We start from the raw sequence: 18,266 nt of genomic DNA, 5'->3' as shown, positions 1-18,266 counted from the left end.
TAGAGAGAACCTTCTGGAATTTCAATTCTCTGAGATTAAAAAGTGAGTGGAGAGTCCACTATATACAAAACAAGAATGAGAAGTAAATGAAATCAACTAACTAAGGCTACTACAACTGTCACTTAACTAACTACTAACTACTCCACTAACTGACAACTAACACGAACAACTCTGCTCCAATGACTAAGCTAATGACTAAGCTAAGCTAAGTGAATAATTAATCTTAACACCCCTCTCAAGTTGTAGGTGTGGTGAACACAGCCAACTTGCCTAATGTAGCACTGTGCTTGATCCCAGTCAAGACTTTAGTCAAAATATTTGCAAGCTGATTGTTTGTTGTGATATGGTGGAGAGAAATTAAGCCTGCTTGTAATTGATCACGCACAAAATGGCAATCCACTTCTATATGCTTGTCCTTTCGTGAAATACTGAATTCTTTGCAATGTGCAGTGCAGAGTGGCTGTCACAGAAGACTGGAATAGGCAAGGAAAAAAGGACAGTCAGTTCCTCAAACAGTCTGCTCAACCATACTAGTTCTCCCACTACTTTCCTCGGAGCTCTATACTCTGCTTCTGCAGAGGATTAGAGATATAGTCTCTTGTTTCTTAGATTTTCAGCTGATAGGACTGTTGCCCAGTAGCACTAAATAACATGCAATGGACCTCCTAGAATCCGGGCAGGCTGACCATTCAAAATCACAATAGGCTTTAACTGTGTGATCTCCATCCTTTGACATGAAAATTCCTAAAGTAGGGTCATTTCTCAGATATCTGAGCAGATAAAATGCTGCTTTCAGATGAGGTTCTCTGGGCTCTTGCATAAACTGGCTCAAGTGTTGAACACTATATGCAATGTCCAATCTGGTGTTAGTTAGAAAATTCAGTTTACCTACTAGCTTTCTATAATAGGTAGGATCCTGTAGCATTGTGCATTCTGTGGCCTTCAACTTTATAGTGGGATCCAAGGGTGAAGAACAAGGCTTGTAATCCAAATTGTATTCTTTTAACAAGTCTAGCACAAACTTCCTTTGAGATATAACAACCCCATCATCTTTATACATAATCTCCAACCCCAGGAAGTGGTGCAGCTGCCCCAGGTCCTTGATCTTGAATTGTTCGTGTAGGAATGTTTGAGTTGTGCAATTTCCTGTTGGTTAGTTCCAGTGAGTAGTACATCATCCACATACACTACAACATATACTGAGGACTCTCCATTTATTTTGTAGAAAAGTGAGTAGTCATACATGCAATGTATATAGCCCTTTGAACACAATACTTCTGTCAATTTTGCATACCATTGTCGACTGGCTCGTTTCAAACCATAAAGAGATTTGTTCAGTTTACAAACCAATCCTGGTTTATCTACAACAAGCCCAGGTGGTACTTGCATATACACCTCCTCATTGAGGTCTCCATGGAGGAAAGCATTGTTCACATCCAACTGAGATATGGACCAGCCTTTCTTAGCTGTTGTAGCTATCAAGGACCTCACTGTTGTCATCTTTACCACTGGTGAGAATGTTTCTGTATAATCAATTCCTACCTGCTGAGTGTAGCCTTTAACAACCAGCCTGGCTTTGAACCTTTCAATACTGCCATCTGCTTTGTGCTTCACCTTGTAGACCCATTTGCAACCTATTTCTTGCTTCCCAGGTGGTAAAGTTACTAGGTCCCAAGTATGATTGGAATATAGTGCTTCAAATTCCTGTGTCATTGCTGCTTGCCATGCAGGATCAATGGTAGCCTCCTCATATGATAATGGTTCCCTGTTATGACAAACATTTCTCACAAGAGTCTGACTATTGGAAGTTAGTAGATCAGAGGCAATGTGGTGATTCATAGAGAATAAGGCACTAAGGGAAAAAAGATTTATTTTAAGGCGAGGAAGGGAATGTACATAATCTTGCAAATAGATAGGTGGTTTATGAGTTCTTTGAGATTGCCTCAGTTGGATAGGTTCTCCATGGGTCTGTTCAGTGTAGTAGTGTTGTGGTGAATCAGACAATGAAGAAATGGGTACTGCAGAAGGTGATGGGGAAGCTACATGTACAGGTGACATAGGATTAGATGTGCTATCAGAACTCCTTTGATCATTCAAATTCTCAGACAATTGTGTGATATTTGTATTATCAGAGGGTTGCTCACATAGAGACTCAATGAAGGGAATTGGATGAGGGATAGAAGATTGAGGAGATTTGTTCATATTGACTGCAAAAGGAAAGATGGACTCATACATCTCTGGAGATATGAATCTTCCTGGTGGCTAGACTCAAAACTTTGTACCCCTTTGTGTTGAAAGGATAACCAACAAACACGTGGTGTTGTTTTCGGTTCAAACTATGGGTGTTTATCGGGTAGGCTGGGACGGGTTGAATAAAAAAAAACCAGCCTGTCCGTTATCGGACCGGGTTGGTTAGCGGGCTGGGATAACGAGCTGGTAGCGGGTTGGGAATATTCGGGTTATTGTGGGCCCGTTCGGGTTCGGGCTTAACGGGTTCGGGCGGGCCGGGCTAGTGTAAAATTTTTTTGTTGTTTTTTTAATTAAATCAATGGTCCAAATAATATTTAAAAAAAATTGTAACGGTAACCGAGCTGATAACGGGTTGCAGCCCATTAACAACCCGTTAACGGTCTTAGCGGGTACGGTGCACCGTTATCCAAAATATGTTCGTCCAAAATCCGCCCCCCGACCAACCCGTCCCAGCCCGCACATTAAGCTACAGTAACAGGCTGAACCGGGCTGACCCGGGGTTGAAAACGGATCAGCCCGGCCCGATTAACACCTATAGTTCAAACTTGTCCTTGTGTGGTATTGGTACAGTAGGATAGCATAAGCAACCAAAGCTCTTTATGTGAGAATACTTTGGCTTTCTTTTATACAGTAGTTCATATGGAGTTTAATTGTTAATAGAAGTAGAAGGCAATCTGTTTATAATGCTTGTGGCACAAAGAACAGATTCACCCCCAGTATCTTAAAGGAAATTGTGATTGGAAGAGAAGTGCTCTGGTTGTTTCAAGGAGATATTTATGCTTTCTTTCCACCACACCATTCTATTGTGGTGTGTAGGGTCAGGTTATTTGATGGATGGTGACTTTAGATTGAAACAACATACTTGCTTCTGTGTTAGTGAACTCTAATCCATTGTCTGACCTTATGAATTTGATGGTTACACCAAACTGGTTTTCTACTAGATTCATGAATTCTTTGAGTATTTGAAGGGCATTACTTTTCTTGGATAAAAGGTAAGTCCAAGTAGATCTACTAAAATCATCCACTATAGTTATGAAGTATCTATATCTATCATGTGTAGGAACATGATATGGACCCCACAAATCAACATGTAGAAGTTCAAAAATTCTGTTGGTTGTACTGGTTTTCTGAGGGAATGGCAGTCTTTCTTGTCTAGCCATTGGGCAAATGGTGCAGTTGAAGGGTTGTTTGGGAGAGAAGTTGATAGGAATAGAAGTAATGTTTTTCATTTTGACAAATGGGACATGTCCAAGTCTATTATTTCACAATACATCTATATTGCCTTTAGCACAGAAATGAGAAATATACTAGGAACCTTAGAAGATGGACTTGTAAAAGAAAGTTGTTCTTCAGTATTTGCACATGGACTATTTACAACTGGATAAGAGGAAACACACTTATTGACATGCAATGACCTATTTACAGTAGAATGAGAGGGACAATGTGTGTTACAAGTGCAACAAGTAGAAGTCGTGGACAAGGCATGAGTGGTCTTTACTGCAGGGCTTGTACTGTTCCTCTTCAGGCAGCTTGGGCACAGGATGTACCGCCCATCTTTCACTCTACCAATCACCAGACACCTCTTCATTGAAGGGGCCTACAGTATGCAACAATGTTTAACAAAAACAACAAGACAATTGAGATGAGAGGCCAAAGAGTGAACAGAGATCAAATTGTATCTAAATAAGGGAACAAACATCACTTTGTCTAGAGTGATCTTAGGAGTGAGCATCACACTATCAACTTCTGTCACCTTTACCTTGTAGCCATTTGGAAGTACAACTAATAAAGGATAGGGTAAAGCTATTATGTTGGTTAATAGGGATTTGTTAAAAGTCATGTTGTTTGATACCCCTGAATCTATAATCCATGAGTCAGCTTTGTTTTCGAAACATTCACAGGACATTTTACCAAAATCAATGGAGGAAGTACAAGCTATAATAGCCGCAAAGTTTGCTGCTCCTGATGCAATATTAGCACTAGTTGTGCAGTCTCTTCCTCCTCCTGATTTAAACTGCTGCAGTAGACTCACTAACTGGTTGTATTCCTCTTGGGTGAGACTCACACTTTAAGTATTATCATGAGCAGCATATTTCTCAGTCTCAGCAGGTTGTGTGTCAGTGGTTGCTACAAATGCATTAGCCACTGCTATATTTCCTATATTGAACCTATTATTTTGGTTGCTGTTGGAATTGTGGTTGTAGTTGAAACTTTGCCTAGGATTTTGATTGAAGTTGGATGTCTGATTTTGATTTGTATTTGGATTCTGATTCTGACTGAAACTTTGAGGATATCCATGAAGCTTATAGCATTTCTCCTTGGTGTGCCTTGGTCTCTTACAGTAATCACAAAAAGGTTTGTTCCTGTTGATGTGATTGTTACTGGGAGAATAATTTGTCTTGAATGACCCAGGTCTGTTTGTGCTAGCACTCAAGGCTGATGACTTTAGAGCCAAATGACTATTTGGCCTGATTTCTCTCAGCCTTTCCTCTTGAATTAGTAATAAAAAGGCTTGGGCAATTGTAGGAAGAGGATTCATCATCAGTATACTACCTCGAACTACAGTGTATGTCGCATTGAATCCCATGAGAAACTGTATCAACCTCCTATCCTGCTCAGCTTTGTGCATGTTTTCCTTATCTCCACATGTGCAATTACAAGTGCAATTAGATTTGACAATCAAAGTGTTGAGTTCGTTCTATAGCTTCTTCATCTTAGTGTAGTAACCAGTGATATCAAGGGCTCCTTGGGATAGATCATTGATTTCCTTTTGGATCTGGTACAGTTTTGTTCCATTTGTCTGATCATATCAATCTTCAAGTTCTCTCCACAATTCAACTGCATCTATTACATACTCAACACTATATGCAATCTCCTTAGCTAAGGAATTCAGGATCCATGAAGTGACCATGTCATTGCATCTTTCCCATAATCAAAATTTTGATGAGTCTGGATCTGGTCTCTTGCATTCCCCGTTGATGAATCCCGGCTTATTTTTCACTGATAGGGCTCGCATTACACCACTTCTCAATGATCGATATCCAAAGCCATCAAATGGAACAGGAACCAACGATGCTCCAGGATTATTAGATGGATGCATATACAAGGGACTACTGATATCAACACTTGACTGATTAGGAGACTCAACCATGGATGATGTAGATTGATCGTCATCTTCGACAATAGTCATCTCGTACAGGATGAAATTTCTAAGTAATTGAGGACTAGAAAACAGCGATTACAGATCTAGAAGCAATTTCCAAGTGATTACAGATTCAGAAGCAAAGTATAGCCTTTTCAAAATTGTAGCTTGAAATCGATGGAAAAATGAACTTGCATGTGTGCGATCTCTAATTGAAATCGAGATTGACGGAATTGGAACTAACAACTTCTGAGAGACGAGTCCAAACTTGTGCTCCTCGCTCTGATACCATATTAAACTTCTCAATGGAACAGTAATTCAAAGCTCAGCTGAGCTTCAATAGTGATGAGATTTGAACCTCTACGCCATGGAAGGTTACAGTGAAGAAAATGATAAAGAAGAAGATAGAGAGGAGCTTCTGGAATTTTAATTCTCTGACATTAAAAAGTGAGTGGAGAGTCCACTATATACAAAACGAGAATGAGAAGAAAATAAAATCAACTAATTAAGGCTACTACAGCTGTCACTTAACTAACTACTAACCACTCCATTAACTGACAACTAACACTAACAACTCTGCTAGAATAACTAAGCTAAGCTAAGTGAATAATTAATCTTAACAGTCCCTAAAAATATCGACAACTTTTAATTTTAATCCTCATAATATATATTTAAGCACATTTAACATTCAAGTAGTTGAGATGTGCACTTTTGGTTCTTCTTCATCTCTTTAAAAATTTAACGAATTATTAACCGTTATATCATTTAATTATTCATGCATTGTGGTAAATCAGTATTGTTACTCCATATAAAGCACACATTTTAATTAACTTATGGTTAAATGCTAAGTGAAATTCCAAGGACCAAATTAAAATTTATCAATAACTAAAAGATAAAATATATGAAGGGGAATTTTGGTGCAATAAGTTATCTTTAGGACATCGGTTCGAGCCGTAAAAACAACCATTAATATCTACATTAGGTTGGATGGCCTATATCATACCTCTTAATATGTGGTCTTTCTCTGGAAGACGAAATAACTTGTGTACCGCTCTTTTAACTGAAAGATAAATATGCAATTATCCATATTGTTATTATATTATTCGGATTTTCATTTTAGTTATTCTCACAATACACGAATCACCACATGACCATTTCCTTTTTATGTTCCTCTAACTTCCTCAAACTAACCCCTCATTTCTCTCTCCTCATTTCTCTCTCTTTCCCTTTTCATCTATTACAATATTATTTTTTCTTGGTGTCTTTTTCCTCTTAGCAAGTTTTATCCTTTTTATGGGTATTAGTTTTATTTCAGATTCTTTTTGACCATTTTTTCCTCATCCTATACACTTTTCCATAATCACCCCACTTCTTGTATTTTAATAAAGATTGATTCTTTTTAGGTTTCTTTAATTTTTTTTACCTTCCTTTTTGGAATTTTCTTGTTCTATTCTCTTCCTGTCATATCAAATATAACATCTTGAGTACTGAATTAACGAGAAGTGGTAATAGGCCTTTTATTTTCTGGTGTAATTTCTTGTCAAGAACTTGTTTTGGTTCATGTCAAGAACTTGTTTAGTGAATAATTAGATTAGCAGAATGGGATTTGAGGATAATAAAGAGGAATTAGCACCTGTTAACGAGGCTAATAAGAAAGGAGGAATTGCTGATTCTGATTCTGAGATAGAGCATGAGGTTAATGAGAATAGAGTTAGCAGACAAATGAGCGAGAGTTCAATGTATACTACTGATCAGGAGGATGATGAAGATGAAACTACTAACAAGATTGAGTTGGGTCCTCAATGCACTCTCAAAGAACAATTTGAGAAAGATAAGGTGTGTGTGTGTGTGTGTGTTTTATTTTTCTATTATACCTTCTGTTTCTGGTTTAAAAAATGCATCTTTTTGTCTTTTTGGTGCTTAATTGTCATCTTTTTCTTTGCATCATTCCTTTTGTTTCTAAGAAAAAAATGAATCTTGATATCTTCTTGGTGCTTAACTATGTGCCTTTCATATGTTTTTGCTTATAAGCTATGATTTCTATGTTCATTTATTTTGTATAATGTTGGACTGATATTGGTTGAGTCGGGGTCTAACGGAAACAGCTTCTCTACGTTCGTAAGGTAGGGGTAAGGTCTACATACACTCTACCTTCCCCAGACCCCACTTTGTGGGATTTTACTGGGTTTGTTGTTGTTGGCCTGATATTGGATTTAAATGGGGAACATGATCAGTGAGGATTCTTATAGCTGAGCTCGACAATGTGTTATTGTTGTTGTTGTTGTTGTTGTTGTTGTTGTATCATCCCTTTTGTTTTCATATGTTCTTTGTTTATAAGATATGATTTGTATGTTCATTTTTTGGGAATTTAGGATGATGAGAGTTTGAGAAGATGGAAAGAGCAGCTTCTTGGAAGTGTGGATATTAATGCTGTTGGAGGTAATTTAACCATCTTTTTATTTCAAGATTTGCTTAATCAACTTTCATGGGTTTATGTGCATTTAGAAATTTATGGCTTTTCTTCTGCCTTTTTTTAAATAGATTTTTTGTCATTACCCCCTTTTAATCCTTCTTCATGAACAAGCCTATGAAATTTGAGATTCTTTTGCTGGTTTCTCTAATCAGTCAAAGGATGACAAGTAATATTAAGAAGTACTGTCAGATCGACTAGTATTGAAACAGCATATCATGCTATATGAGAGTTTAGTAGTAATCCTCTTTTCTTTCCTGCATTGATCTTTCTTTGGTGCGAACGGTACATGGTAAAATTTTAACTTTCAGATCTTGCCTTACATCAGAGTGAATTTTGGAATGTCGTAATTAGATTCAAATCTTATGTATCGATACTGGTACGAGGATGGAGGGACTCGGTGGAATAGTTGAGGTCGGTGAAAGCTAACCAGACACCACAGCTAATAAAAAAAAATATACTAAGATATAATCTTGTGAAATTTGACATCTTTTAGATTGTTCTTTTAAACAAGATCCCAGAGTTCATTTCTCCTTATGGGTCGTCTGAGAATTCTTAATTGTTGAATTTGAAGAATGCTATAGAATGTGAAAGAGTTCGGCACAAACTTTGTCTATTCCTGAGTTTCAATAAAAGGATATCCATCTCAATGAATTTGGTTACCAGATAGGATCTAGTGATGGAGCATTGGACGACTGTTTGATAGAAAATGCTGACATTTTTCTCTACTGTCTGCTATAAAATTGTAGAGTCACTGGATCCAGAAGTGAAGATCTTGAGCCTCGAAATTAAGTCCCCGGGTAGACCTGATATTGTTCTGCCAATTCCAGAGGATGGAAAACCCAAAAGTCCATGGTTTGTCCTGAAAGAAGGGAGCAAATACAGCCTGAACTTCAAATTCCAGGTCAGCAATAATATAGTAACAGGTCTCAAATACACGAACACAGTTTGGAAAACTGGTATCAAAGGTATCTATCTCTTTGTGAAATGTCATTTTGAGGCCTAAGAAATTTGTTTATATGATGTTTCTGATTAATGTTTTCTTTTTTCAAAAACCTTATCTCAGTGGACAGCATGAAAGAAATGATTGGGGCGTTTAGTCCTCAATCCGAGCCGTATACACACGAGATGCCAGAAGAGACTACCCCTTCTGGCATTTTTGCGAGAGGATCTTACTCGGCAAGGACAAAGGTGATTATCAGCTTTCTCATTTCATGCTTTTAACATATTCTCATCTACCATTCAACAGAGCTATGTTGCTCTGACACAGCAGTTTAGGTGCTGCATCTGTATAGACACAACACTAGTATGGGTGTGGGTATGGGATTCGTACCGGATTTGGTTAAACAATTTTGGGTACTTTGATCACGACGGACGAAAAAATTCGAGCCGAGATACAATTTGATTCCCGAAATCAGAACCAAAACTAGGTTAAATTTGAAAAAAAAAGCATATCTTATCTAGGAAATCAATCATTTACTTATTTATAACTTTAGAATAAAAAAGAAATTCACACTTTACAAGTTATACGTAAGTATTCCACAAAAGTTCTCATAATTTAGAGATATTTTATTTTTTTGAATTATTTTTAGCCAGATCCCGCGCATAGCGGGAGCTTAATGCACCGGGCTGTCCTTTTTTTTTAGCCAGGTCCCCATACCCGTATCCCGTATCCGTAATAGGATTCGTATCCCCGAATCTTAGAACTTACATGTCAAATGATCCGACCTCTTGATCCGCACCCGTGACGGACACCCTTAGCAGCAGAGTACATCCTGTATACCCCAGAAATTGAATGTTGAAGCTTCTGCTAGGGTCATGGCTTAGTTTAATGACAATCAACAAGCGCATGTATTTAATTTGGTGAATAGTCTTTTCTTCAATATGATAGACTGATTCTGATGTTGCAGTTCATTGCACATGGTCCTTATCTTTACCATATAGTAGGGGACCATTTGAGCTTCATTATCTTTTGTTTTCTACTACTCTTTAAGTAAGCATAGGACCACAATATGAAAATGCCAAATGAAGCAGAGTCTTGGATATGGTTTCAATAAGCAACATTAAAATTTAGGCATTCACCTGTTGCTGAATTTTGTAGCACTCTTGATGCTTTCACATGTATATGTTTTTTCAAACCTGGGAGATATATGCATATTTCGTCGCACATGCTATTATGCATATAAACTAAAAAAAAATTGTCGTGTTTCTTGTTTTGCTTTGCAGTTCCTTGATGATGATAACAAGTGCTATTTGGAGATCAACTACACATTTGATATTAAGAAAGAATGGCAGGCAACATGAAGAAAAATTATTGTTGCTCGAGTCGTTGCCCCAGATCGTCTTGTTTTCGTTCTTCATTTTTGTCAGTTCTCTCTAGTAGTTTTTCAAAAGAGGAAAAAGAAGGAAAAAATTGATGATATCCTGCTTTAGTTGACTGTTGAAATATGAAGGGGGAGGGAGTGGAAGGTAATATTAGCAGTTAGGTTTTTGTTTGATGAGTGTGATTTAATAAAGCTGAGCTTTGTCTATGCTAGATTAACCAAGAATTTTCTCATTTTATATGTGCTTAGGTGTGTGATTGGTTCCTTTTGAATGTCAAGAAACCAAGAAGAGATTTCAAGAAATAGAAAAGTTTCATTCATAATGATATTGCATTCTTTTGCTTTCCTTCCAACCAAAGATGTTCAGTTTAGGAAACTTTGGCTACTTTTCTCTTTAGCCTTTAGTATTTTATATGTTTTGCTGGTTCAACCACTCGTATGATTGTTCATGATTTCTGAGTTGAAAACCTACCAAAGATTGAAACTTGCTAAATATACTTGGCCAAGATATCATGGGAAACCCCCCCCCCCCCCCCCCCCCAATATCATGATAATAAGTAACAAATGGTTATTTCTTTTTTGCCATTGAAATGTTATACTATCCTAACAACTTAGTTCTAAATAATGATATTTACTTTGTGTAATTCTTGAGATATTAGGTTTAGTAAATGGGCTATTAGTGCCTTTCTATTTTCATACTATACTTCCATAGTTCCATCTCTCCTAAATCTAAAGTGATCACGGAGCTACTTTGTTGAAACTAAAGGTGGCTAACGGGCCGGGCTGCCCGTTTCTGGACCGGAACGGTTTCCAATTGGACCGAATTAGCCCCAGTGGTTAAAATAGCACAGTATGGCCAGTTTTCGGACTGGTCATTCAAAAATAGCCAGCGTTTACCAAGTCGATGAAAAATAGCCACTATTTTGCTGCGGCAGAGACCGGTCCAGCATAATATACTGGAGTTCGGTGCACCTGTATATGAACTCCAGCATATTATGCTGGACCGGTATACTTTGCTGGCTCTAGTACAATATACTGGAGACTGGAGCACCGGTGTTCCAAACTCCAGTATATTATGCTGGGACAGTATACTTGCGGGAACTCCAGTATATTATGCTGGAGTTCTAGTGTACTTATGCTGGAACTCCATCATATTATGCTGGAGTTCCAGCATACTTATCTTGGAACTCCAATATAATATGCTGGAGTTCAAGTATACTTATGCTGGAACTCCAGCATAATATACTGGCGTATTTTTTCGGGTTTTGAACAGTGTTTTCACTCAGATTTTTCTTTACATGAAAGTGGCTAAATTTTGATTACTTTTGAAATTGGGCTATTTTTGAACGAACAGTTGTAAATCTGGCTATTTTTGAATTTCGGATGTATAAGGGGCCGGACAGGGGTGGGCTGGCTAGGGAACCGGTCTGTGCCGGTTGAAATTTGCTTACCGGTGGACCGGACCGATAAAGTCACATCAATGGGTTACTAGTTACCGGATCTGCTCGGATTGGCCTGGATCGGTTCAACGGCTACAGTTTCGACCTTTTTTATATTTTTTATATGTAATTGAACGTTGGCAGCGGTCAGTTCCTTTTCACCGTTTCCCAACGGCTGGAATTGCAGAAACAGCCCCCTTTTAGGGCTTCTAAAAAAAATATTAATAATACCTCCATTAATTAGGGCTGCTTATCGGGCGGATTAGGCGATTTTTTACTCTTAGCGGTTTGGCTTATCGGTTATCGACTTTTAAATATATTAATCCGCTAGCCACCCGATAAGATATCGGGCGGATTGGTATCGGTTTAGCTCTTATCGGACGGTTATCGGGCGGTTTATCGGTTCGGCATCAAAACATATCAATATGAAGTATACATGCTCATTTTGGTCAGTGAAAAGGTTCCTGAATCTTGGTAAATAAGACACAAGGGAAAACATGCATTCAAGTCCTTATAATAATTGACTGGTTACACTTGCTACAAACTTGCTGGGCCTTTCCCTAAAGCTACAAACTGCTGTTGCAAACTAATCGGTCTATTACATTATAGAGAGTGAAATCTTCTATTATGCTACATAGGTGATTTCAACTTAACTTTTACATTGTTAACAAAAGGCAAGCTGTCTCTGTTTGATACTGCAGGAGAAGACATGATTCTTAAGCAGTATCAAACCTTACACGTTATAACTTGTGCTTTACTTACAAAACAGAGGACAAAACTAAGAAACTTGTCATGTCTCACCCTTATAATGGTGGCACATACTCCCAAATCTGAGGCCTAGCATCCTTATCCTTGCATATCTGGATTAGATTTAAAAGTTCGACTTAAACATGATTAATATCTATCTAGAAAGTTCGAAGTTTTCTGATAACTTACCTGAAGGACACAGACATCATCTGTGGCCAAAAGAGTAATCAGACCATAGTCAGTATGTGCACAGTGCACCAGCTGCAAAAATTTCAGTTGATGGATCAGAAAGTTTGCCTAGTTTGACATGAAATCAGAATAGATCAACCAGCTAACAGGTCCAGTGGACTCTCAAGTAATGGCTGTCAGTGACTCATGGAGAGGCGAGTCAGCGAGAGGGAGACGGCAAGTCGATGAGACACGGCGAGTCGACGAGGCTGCTCTGGGCTCTGGCCGTTAGGGTTTCTAATTTTCTACAATCTAAATGTCTAATAGTAATAGAGATAAAGTACTATATATATATTCTTAACGGGTTAACGGAACGGATTATTCGTCAAGGAAATTGAATAATCCGCCCCCAAACCGATAAGCCGTTAATGAAAAAATTTCAATCCGTTCCTCATCCGTTAAACCGTTAACTCGATACCAATAAGCCATTAAGCTTCGGTTTCGGTTTGGTTTTCGGTTTCGGTTTGGTTTTGAACACCCCTACCATTAATTACTAATTTAATCCTTTGAAAAACTATGAATAAATTTTATTTCTTCATTCACATAACATAACTCTCTCAATTGTTCTCATAGCAGAATATTGTTGTTTTCCAAATTTCCAACTAAGAAAAGTTGCCCCAATTAGCTGGTTATATTCACTTGGAGATGACATTTTGCCCTAAGACAAAAAATCTCAGTGAGTGAATGCATGCTACCCCATATGGCATTTAGATTCCGGGAAACTTTGCATAGGTAGAAGCAAAAGCTGTAGGCAGAAAAGGTCAAGGATGTCAATCATTTAAAACCATATGGTAACGAGGAGATGAGGCACTATTGAGCAACCCAAGACAATAGCCAACTTTAACTGCAACACATTAAATAGAACTTAAATGCTGATACAAACCAGGACCAGAGTACTAAATTTTAGGTAGAAATCTGTGCCAAACCATCCATGAATTCTGTCTAAGAATTCTCCCAGTTTTTCGAGTAGACAACAGTAGATATATATGAAGTCAAAGAATTGAATTCCGGTATATCTAAAATCTATCCCCTCCTATTTACTTGTTACTATAGCCTTTTGTTACGCCAATTAAGAAAACATTAGCAATAGGAGTTACTCGTATTTGACTAGATTGCTCGTATTTGTTCTTTTATCTCTCAATCTTTTTATTACTTCTCTAAAACATTTGTTATAGTAGTATATGCAAAATTGAAAAACATAATTAATAATTTCTTGGTTCACATAGATGATAAGTATTTTGGAACAACTATTTTTTGCAAATGTAACAAGTAAATTAGATTGGAGGGAGGAATTATGTGTCTTTTAAGGTTTTTGCACACCCCTTAACTTTAATCATTAGATGTATTTGTCTAAACTACCTTATCTCCCCCTTAAACGTCTCACGTGATTAACACTCCACTACAGTAAGATATATATGTTGAAAAAGTTTAATAATGACTTCTCACTTTTCTAAAATACCAATATTTTAAAACAAATTCAGTCGGCCATAAACGACTGATATTTTGAATTGAGTTGACTACCCTCTATAAATAGAGCTCTTGCCTCTACTCGCCCTCTCATCACAAGTCACAAGAGGTGTCTACAAGCAAGGACATATATAGAGTGTATAGAAGATATATATGGGACAGGGGAAAAGGCTGTCATCAAAGACACTCTTTGGGTGTCTGTTAATGCTGATGATAGTGTGTGAGATGACTTCTCCCAGTTTTGGGTGCCCAACAGATGGTGATGGCTGCAGAAATTGCATAGTAAATCACATGAAGGTCGACTGTCCAAAATGCGCGCCTATCATGCGTTGCATGGCCAAATGCTTGTGGGGCGGAACTTCTCGCACCAAGTGCACGAAGAAGTGTGATTGCAAAGGTGTCTACCCAAGGCTTTCTGATTGCAAGAATTGCTTGTCACAATGCAAATGTAGTTGCAGCTCTGTCTAATGCATCATCTCGTTCTGCATGTAAGTTCTATGTTTTATCAAGTATAGAGAGATCAAGAGAAAACAAAGGTCGTTTTAGTGGGGTTGCTGGGGGGGGGGGGGGTATTGGAGGGGTTAGTTTGTCATGCTATTCACTTGAAGGAAATATCAGTAACTGCTAAGTGTAGAGAATTGATGTAAGCTTGAGAAGCTGCTGTATTAGTAATAAGAACTTATTATTTCATTGAAATGAACTGCACACATGCTTTTGCTAGAGTACTATATATGTATTACAATTGTTACATAGGCGAATTCAGGATTTAACGTGATGGATTCATCAACTTTTAAAGTTCTTGCCACTTAACAGGTTCATATTTCTTCGTACACTCCATCTTTCTTCTTTTTTACCAGATTAGTGTTAGCACTTTTTCTCAAAATTTTACGACAGAAAACGCTCTTAGGACATATATACCATAACACCTTGTTTATGCAATATACTTTTAGAATATCCTTGACAGAAACAGGGAACTGAAAGAAAAATATACATCTACACCTAATCGATCAAGTTTAATTTCCTAACGTAGCAAAGAATTTAGATCAATGTTTCCAGAAAACCTATAGAAAGCAAATGTTACCAGATGTCATTAACACAGAACGAAGACGAGAAGGAAAGAGAACTCTCATATGCAGTATACAACAGGATTACAAGTCAGATACATGTATAGATATATATAATGTATTAACAAGAAAGGAAAGATGACATTACATTTCTGAGGGTTCGTATCATTATTGGTCGCGGAGAAATCTTTGTAGGCACCGAAAACCCAAATGCTCAGCACAGAACGTCTCCAATTCATTACCACCTCTTTCTTTGCAAACCTCCATTTCCATCCTCTCTACAACATCATCCCAGTCCATCAAAAATCCATCCCAGTTTTGAATCTTAGTGTCAGAAACAGCATCTAGTATCTCTTGCAACCCCACGATCCGGCGGCTCACATGTCGCCTCAGCTCCCTGACTGTTGGATCAACTCCTGGCACTGAGTCTAATCTCAATAGCAGACCCATTAGTGCCTCGTTCATCCTGATTCTCTCTCGCTCACTGGACCGTACGGCATCAACTGTATCCTGCTATCAACAAGTGACATGTCACAGACGTGATTTCAGTGAGATCATGTACCATTCTAGCTAGATGGTTTGTGTACTTCACAACAATAGTTGATAAGATTTAACTTTGATATGGACTAATTGTACCTGACATAACAACCAGTCATGACCCTGCATGCGGTTCATGTCATGTCTGGCGGTGCTAAGTAAGACCAAGCCACCTAGCAAGCCTACCAACGATAAGAATCCGGTAGAGTATCCACTGTAGCGGTAGCAAACTACAATTTCAGCTCCGTCATCATTCAATCATCTCAAATCGCGAATAATTTGGGATAGAGATGTAGTTGAAAATACACGTCAAGGACGCGATTTCAGTGGTCATCTACCATTCTAGCAAGTAGCTAGATGGTTTATGTGCTTTCACAACAATGGTTGATAAGATTTAATGTTGATATGGTCTATTTGTACCTCACCGACATAACAACCAGTAATAGGAAATGCCATCACTACACATGAATCGCTAAAACTTACAATTTGGTATTATGTGCATACATATTTATATAGGAGTAACCCCTACTAATTCTATTGGAAACAACCTCTCTACCTTCGTAAGGTAGGGGTAAGGTCTGCCTACACTCCACCCTCCCTAGACTCCACTTTGTGAGATTACACTAGGTTTGTTGTTGTTATTGTTGTAGTAACCCCTACTAACTAAAGGAGTCTTATACTTGCACAAGGTGCAACTGGAGTTTTTACAACTCCTCTTACCTTAATAATTAATATGACTATGTTACGTTGTAGTTACATACTCCTCTCTGCAACCTGAAAATTTTATGTTATTCCCCTCGCTCACATGTAACTCTCCTGCCATGAGGTCTGGCCTTGTCGGTTTCTTAGCTCATACTCTATCAATCATTTCTGTAGTTGAAATTTTATGGTTGGATTTTTATCATATTAAGGGGAATCTCCACTCACTGCTTCCCCAAATATCCTCTCTTTACGACCTCGTGGGAGTTGACAATATTTAGATTGATTGAAAACTAACTGATGTTGCATCAAAGTAGTTCTTGGAAATGTAATCAGCATACAGTAGCACAAGGAATAACACCGATGAAACACATACAAACATCCACTAGATAGGTTAATACGGATATTTTGAATTAATGGGCAAACAAATAGAAGCTAAAGTAGATTTAAATTGTCAAGAACATCCACTGCCAAGAGGTCTGGCCTTGTCTTTCTGGTCTCAGAAAGACGCCTTTTATTATCCAACCTTCTTCGACATTACTCTTAACATGAACAGTGTGCTTAAAGGGCAGCTCGGTGCACTAAGCTCCAGCTCTGCGCGGGGTTGGGAAGGGGTTGGACCACGAGGGTCTGTTATACGCGGTCTTACCCTGCATTTCTGTTAGATGTTGTTTCCACGATTCGAACCCGTGACCTCCTAGTCACATGGCCTATGGCAGCAACTTTACCAGTTAACCCAAGGCTCACCTTTAACAATGTGCTTAAAATCATGAGAACATATACTATGTGAATTAGATAAGGTGAAATTGTTCGAAATCCATATACTTATTTATTTTAGAATTTAAGCTCTAAGCATTCTCAGCGTATCACTTATTAGGTAATTACAGGTAAATCTCTTGATAAACATCAATCCGTAATCTGATAAGAATAATAATTAACCATTTACGACAGGTTAAAGTTTTAGATCCATAAGAATTAATAAACTGAAATTCAGAGAGCAATTTAGTAAAGCGCACAGTTAAATGATCAGTCAATTATACCTGTCGTTGGATAAGTCGCTGTAAATAGTTAGCTTCAGAATTGACGGCCGCGATCTTCTTTACAAGGGTACGAACTATGTAAGACCTATAAGCTGACTGTATTTTAACAGCAGCCGTACCGGTCGGAGCTGAGAGGTTTGGGAGTTCATTTTCCGGCGGGGACTGAACGGCAATTTGGATAATCTCCGGGGTAGATTGGTCATTTTCCATAAAGCAGGTGACGGTGGAAGAAGAAGAAGAGTAAAAGCTGCTTCTGCGACAAGACTTCATAGCTATAACTGAAAGAGTCAGAATAAAGAACCCTCTTTATTTATTTTTAGCTCGAAAATATGTTAGTAATAAAAACAAGGAAAAAAAAATACAACGAATCTACTAATTATAATTAAAAAAAAAATTGGAATTAGTTGTGTATTTTATCGTTAATCTGTTACTAAATTGCTCGTAGCTAACAAAATTTTTTAATAATTTATTATTAAATTAAATTAATTATTTCTGTTTAGCTGTAGAATTATCAGTCGCTAATTTTTATTTTTTTTAGCAGTGGATCAACCTCTAAATATAAAGTGAGGAAAAAAACAATAATAGTAAAGTGGAAAGTGGGAAGTAGTAAAGAGTAAATGGATATAGTTTGAGAACTGAGATCATATACTTTGGCGGGTATTGCGCATTGCTGCCGTTAGGGGACCCCGCCTTTTTTCTTTTCTTTTTTTAACTTTAACGGTCTTTTTTGTGGCTTTTTCATACGTTAGTGGGTTCCATGTCTAGGAGGTGTCGGCTGATTTTTTTGGGTATTACTATTACTTTTAGCCTGCGCCAAATTATTTGTATTAATTATTTAATGAAAACGAGTATAAAATTC

The 18,266-nt window shown here is 37.8% G+C and overlaps 3 protein-coding genes across 6 annotated transcripts; 2 read left to right on the top strand and 1 right to left on the bottom strand.

The window, feature by feature from the left end:
• On the top strand, nucleotides 6,588-10,512 carry LOC109242727 (rho GDP-dissociation inhibitor 1-like). The gene is made up of 5 exons (XM_019409580.1): nucleotides 6,588-7,228; nucleotides 7,765-7,831; nucleotides 8,612-8,830; nucleotides 8,929-9,053; nucleotides 10,089-10,512. The coding sequence occupies exons 1-5, from the start codon at nucleotides 6,992-6,994 to the stop codon at nucleotides 10,164-10,166; spliced, it is 726 nt and encodes a 241-aa protein (XP_019265125.1). The 5' UTR covers nucleotides 6,588-6,991; the 3' UTR covers nucleotides 10,167-10,512.
• LOC109242702 (BAG family molecular chaperone regulator 5, mitochondrial) lies at nucleotides 12,105-17,716 on the bottom strand. 4 transcript variants are annotated; one of them, XR_002070429.1, is made up of 4 exons: nucleotides 17,408-17,716; nucleotides 15,280-15,644; nucleotides 12,562-12,633; nucleotides 12,105-12,485 (listed from the first exon to the last, which is right to left on the bottom strand). XR_002070429.1 is itself a non-coding variant. In XM_019409554.1 (3 exons), the coding sequence occupies exons 1-2, from the start codon at nucleotides 17,675-17,677 to the stop codon at nucleotides 15,300-15,302; spliced, it is 615 nt and encodes a 204-aa protein (XP_019265099.1). In that variant the 5' UTR covers nucleotides 17,678-17,716; the 3' UTR covers nucleotides 14,466-14,549; nucleotides 15,280-15,299. The 4 variants fall into 4 exon arrangements, 3 of the variants coding, with proteins under 3 accessions (XP_019265099.1, XP_019265093.1, XP_019265104.1); XM_019409554.1 differs by lacking the exons at nucleotides 12,105-12,485; nucleotides 12,562-12,633 and adding an exon at nucleotides 14,466-14,549; XM_019409548.1 differs by lacking the exons at nucleotides 12,105-12,485; nucleotides 12,562-12,633 and having other exon boundaries at nucleotides 15,117-15,644; nucleotides 17,408-17,715.
• On the top strand, nucleotides 13,052-14,555 carry LOC109242719. Its single transcript, XM_019409569.1, has one exon. It carries the CDS (start codon nucleotides 14,221-14,223, stop codon nucleotides 14,533-14,535), a length of 315 nt encoding a protein of 104 aa, XP_019265114.1. The 5' UTR covers nucleotides 13,052-14,220; the 3' UTR covers nucleotides 14,536-14,555.

Source organism: Nicotiana attenuata, chromosome 2 (genome assembly GCF_001879085.1).
Source record: "Nicotiana attenuata strain UT chromosome 2, NIATTr2, whole genome shotgun sequence".
Classification (NCBI taxonomy): domain Eukaryota; kingdom Viridiplantae; phylum Streptophyta; class Magnoliopsida; order Solanales; family Solanaceae; genus Nicotiana; species Nicotiana attenuata.
The sequence above is the reverse complement of the archived record's forward strand: the minus strand, read 5'-3'. Positions and strand labels throughout refer to the sequence as shown.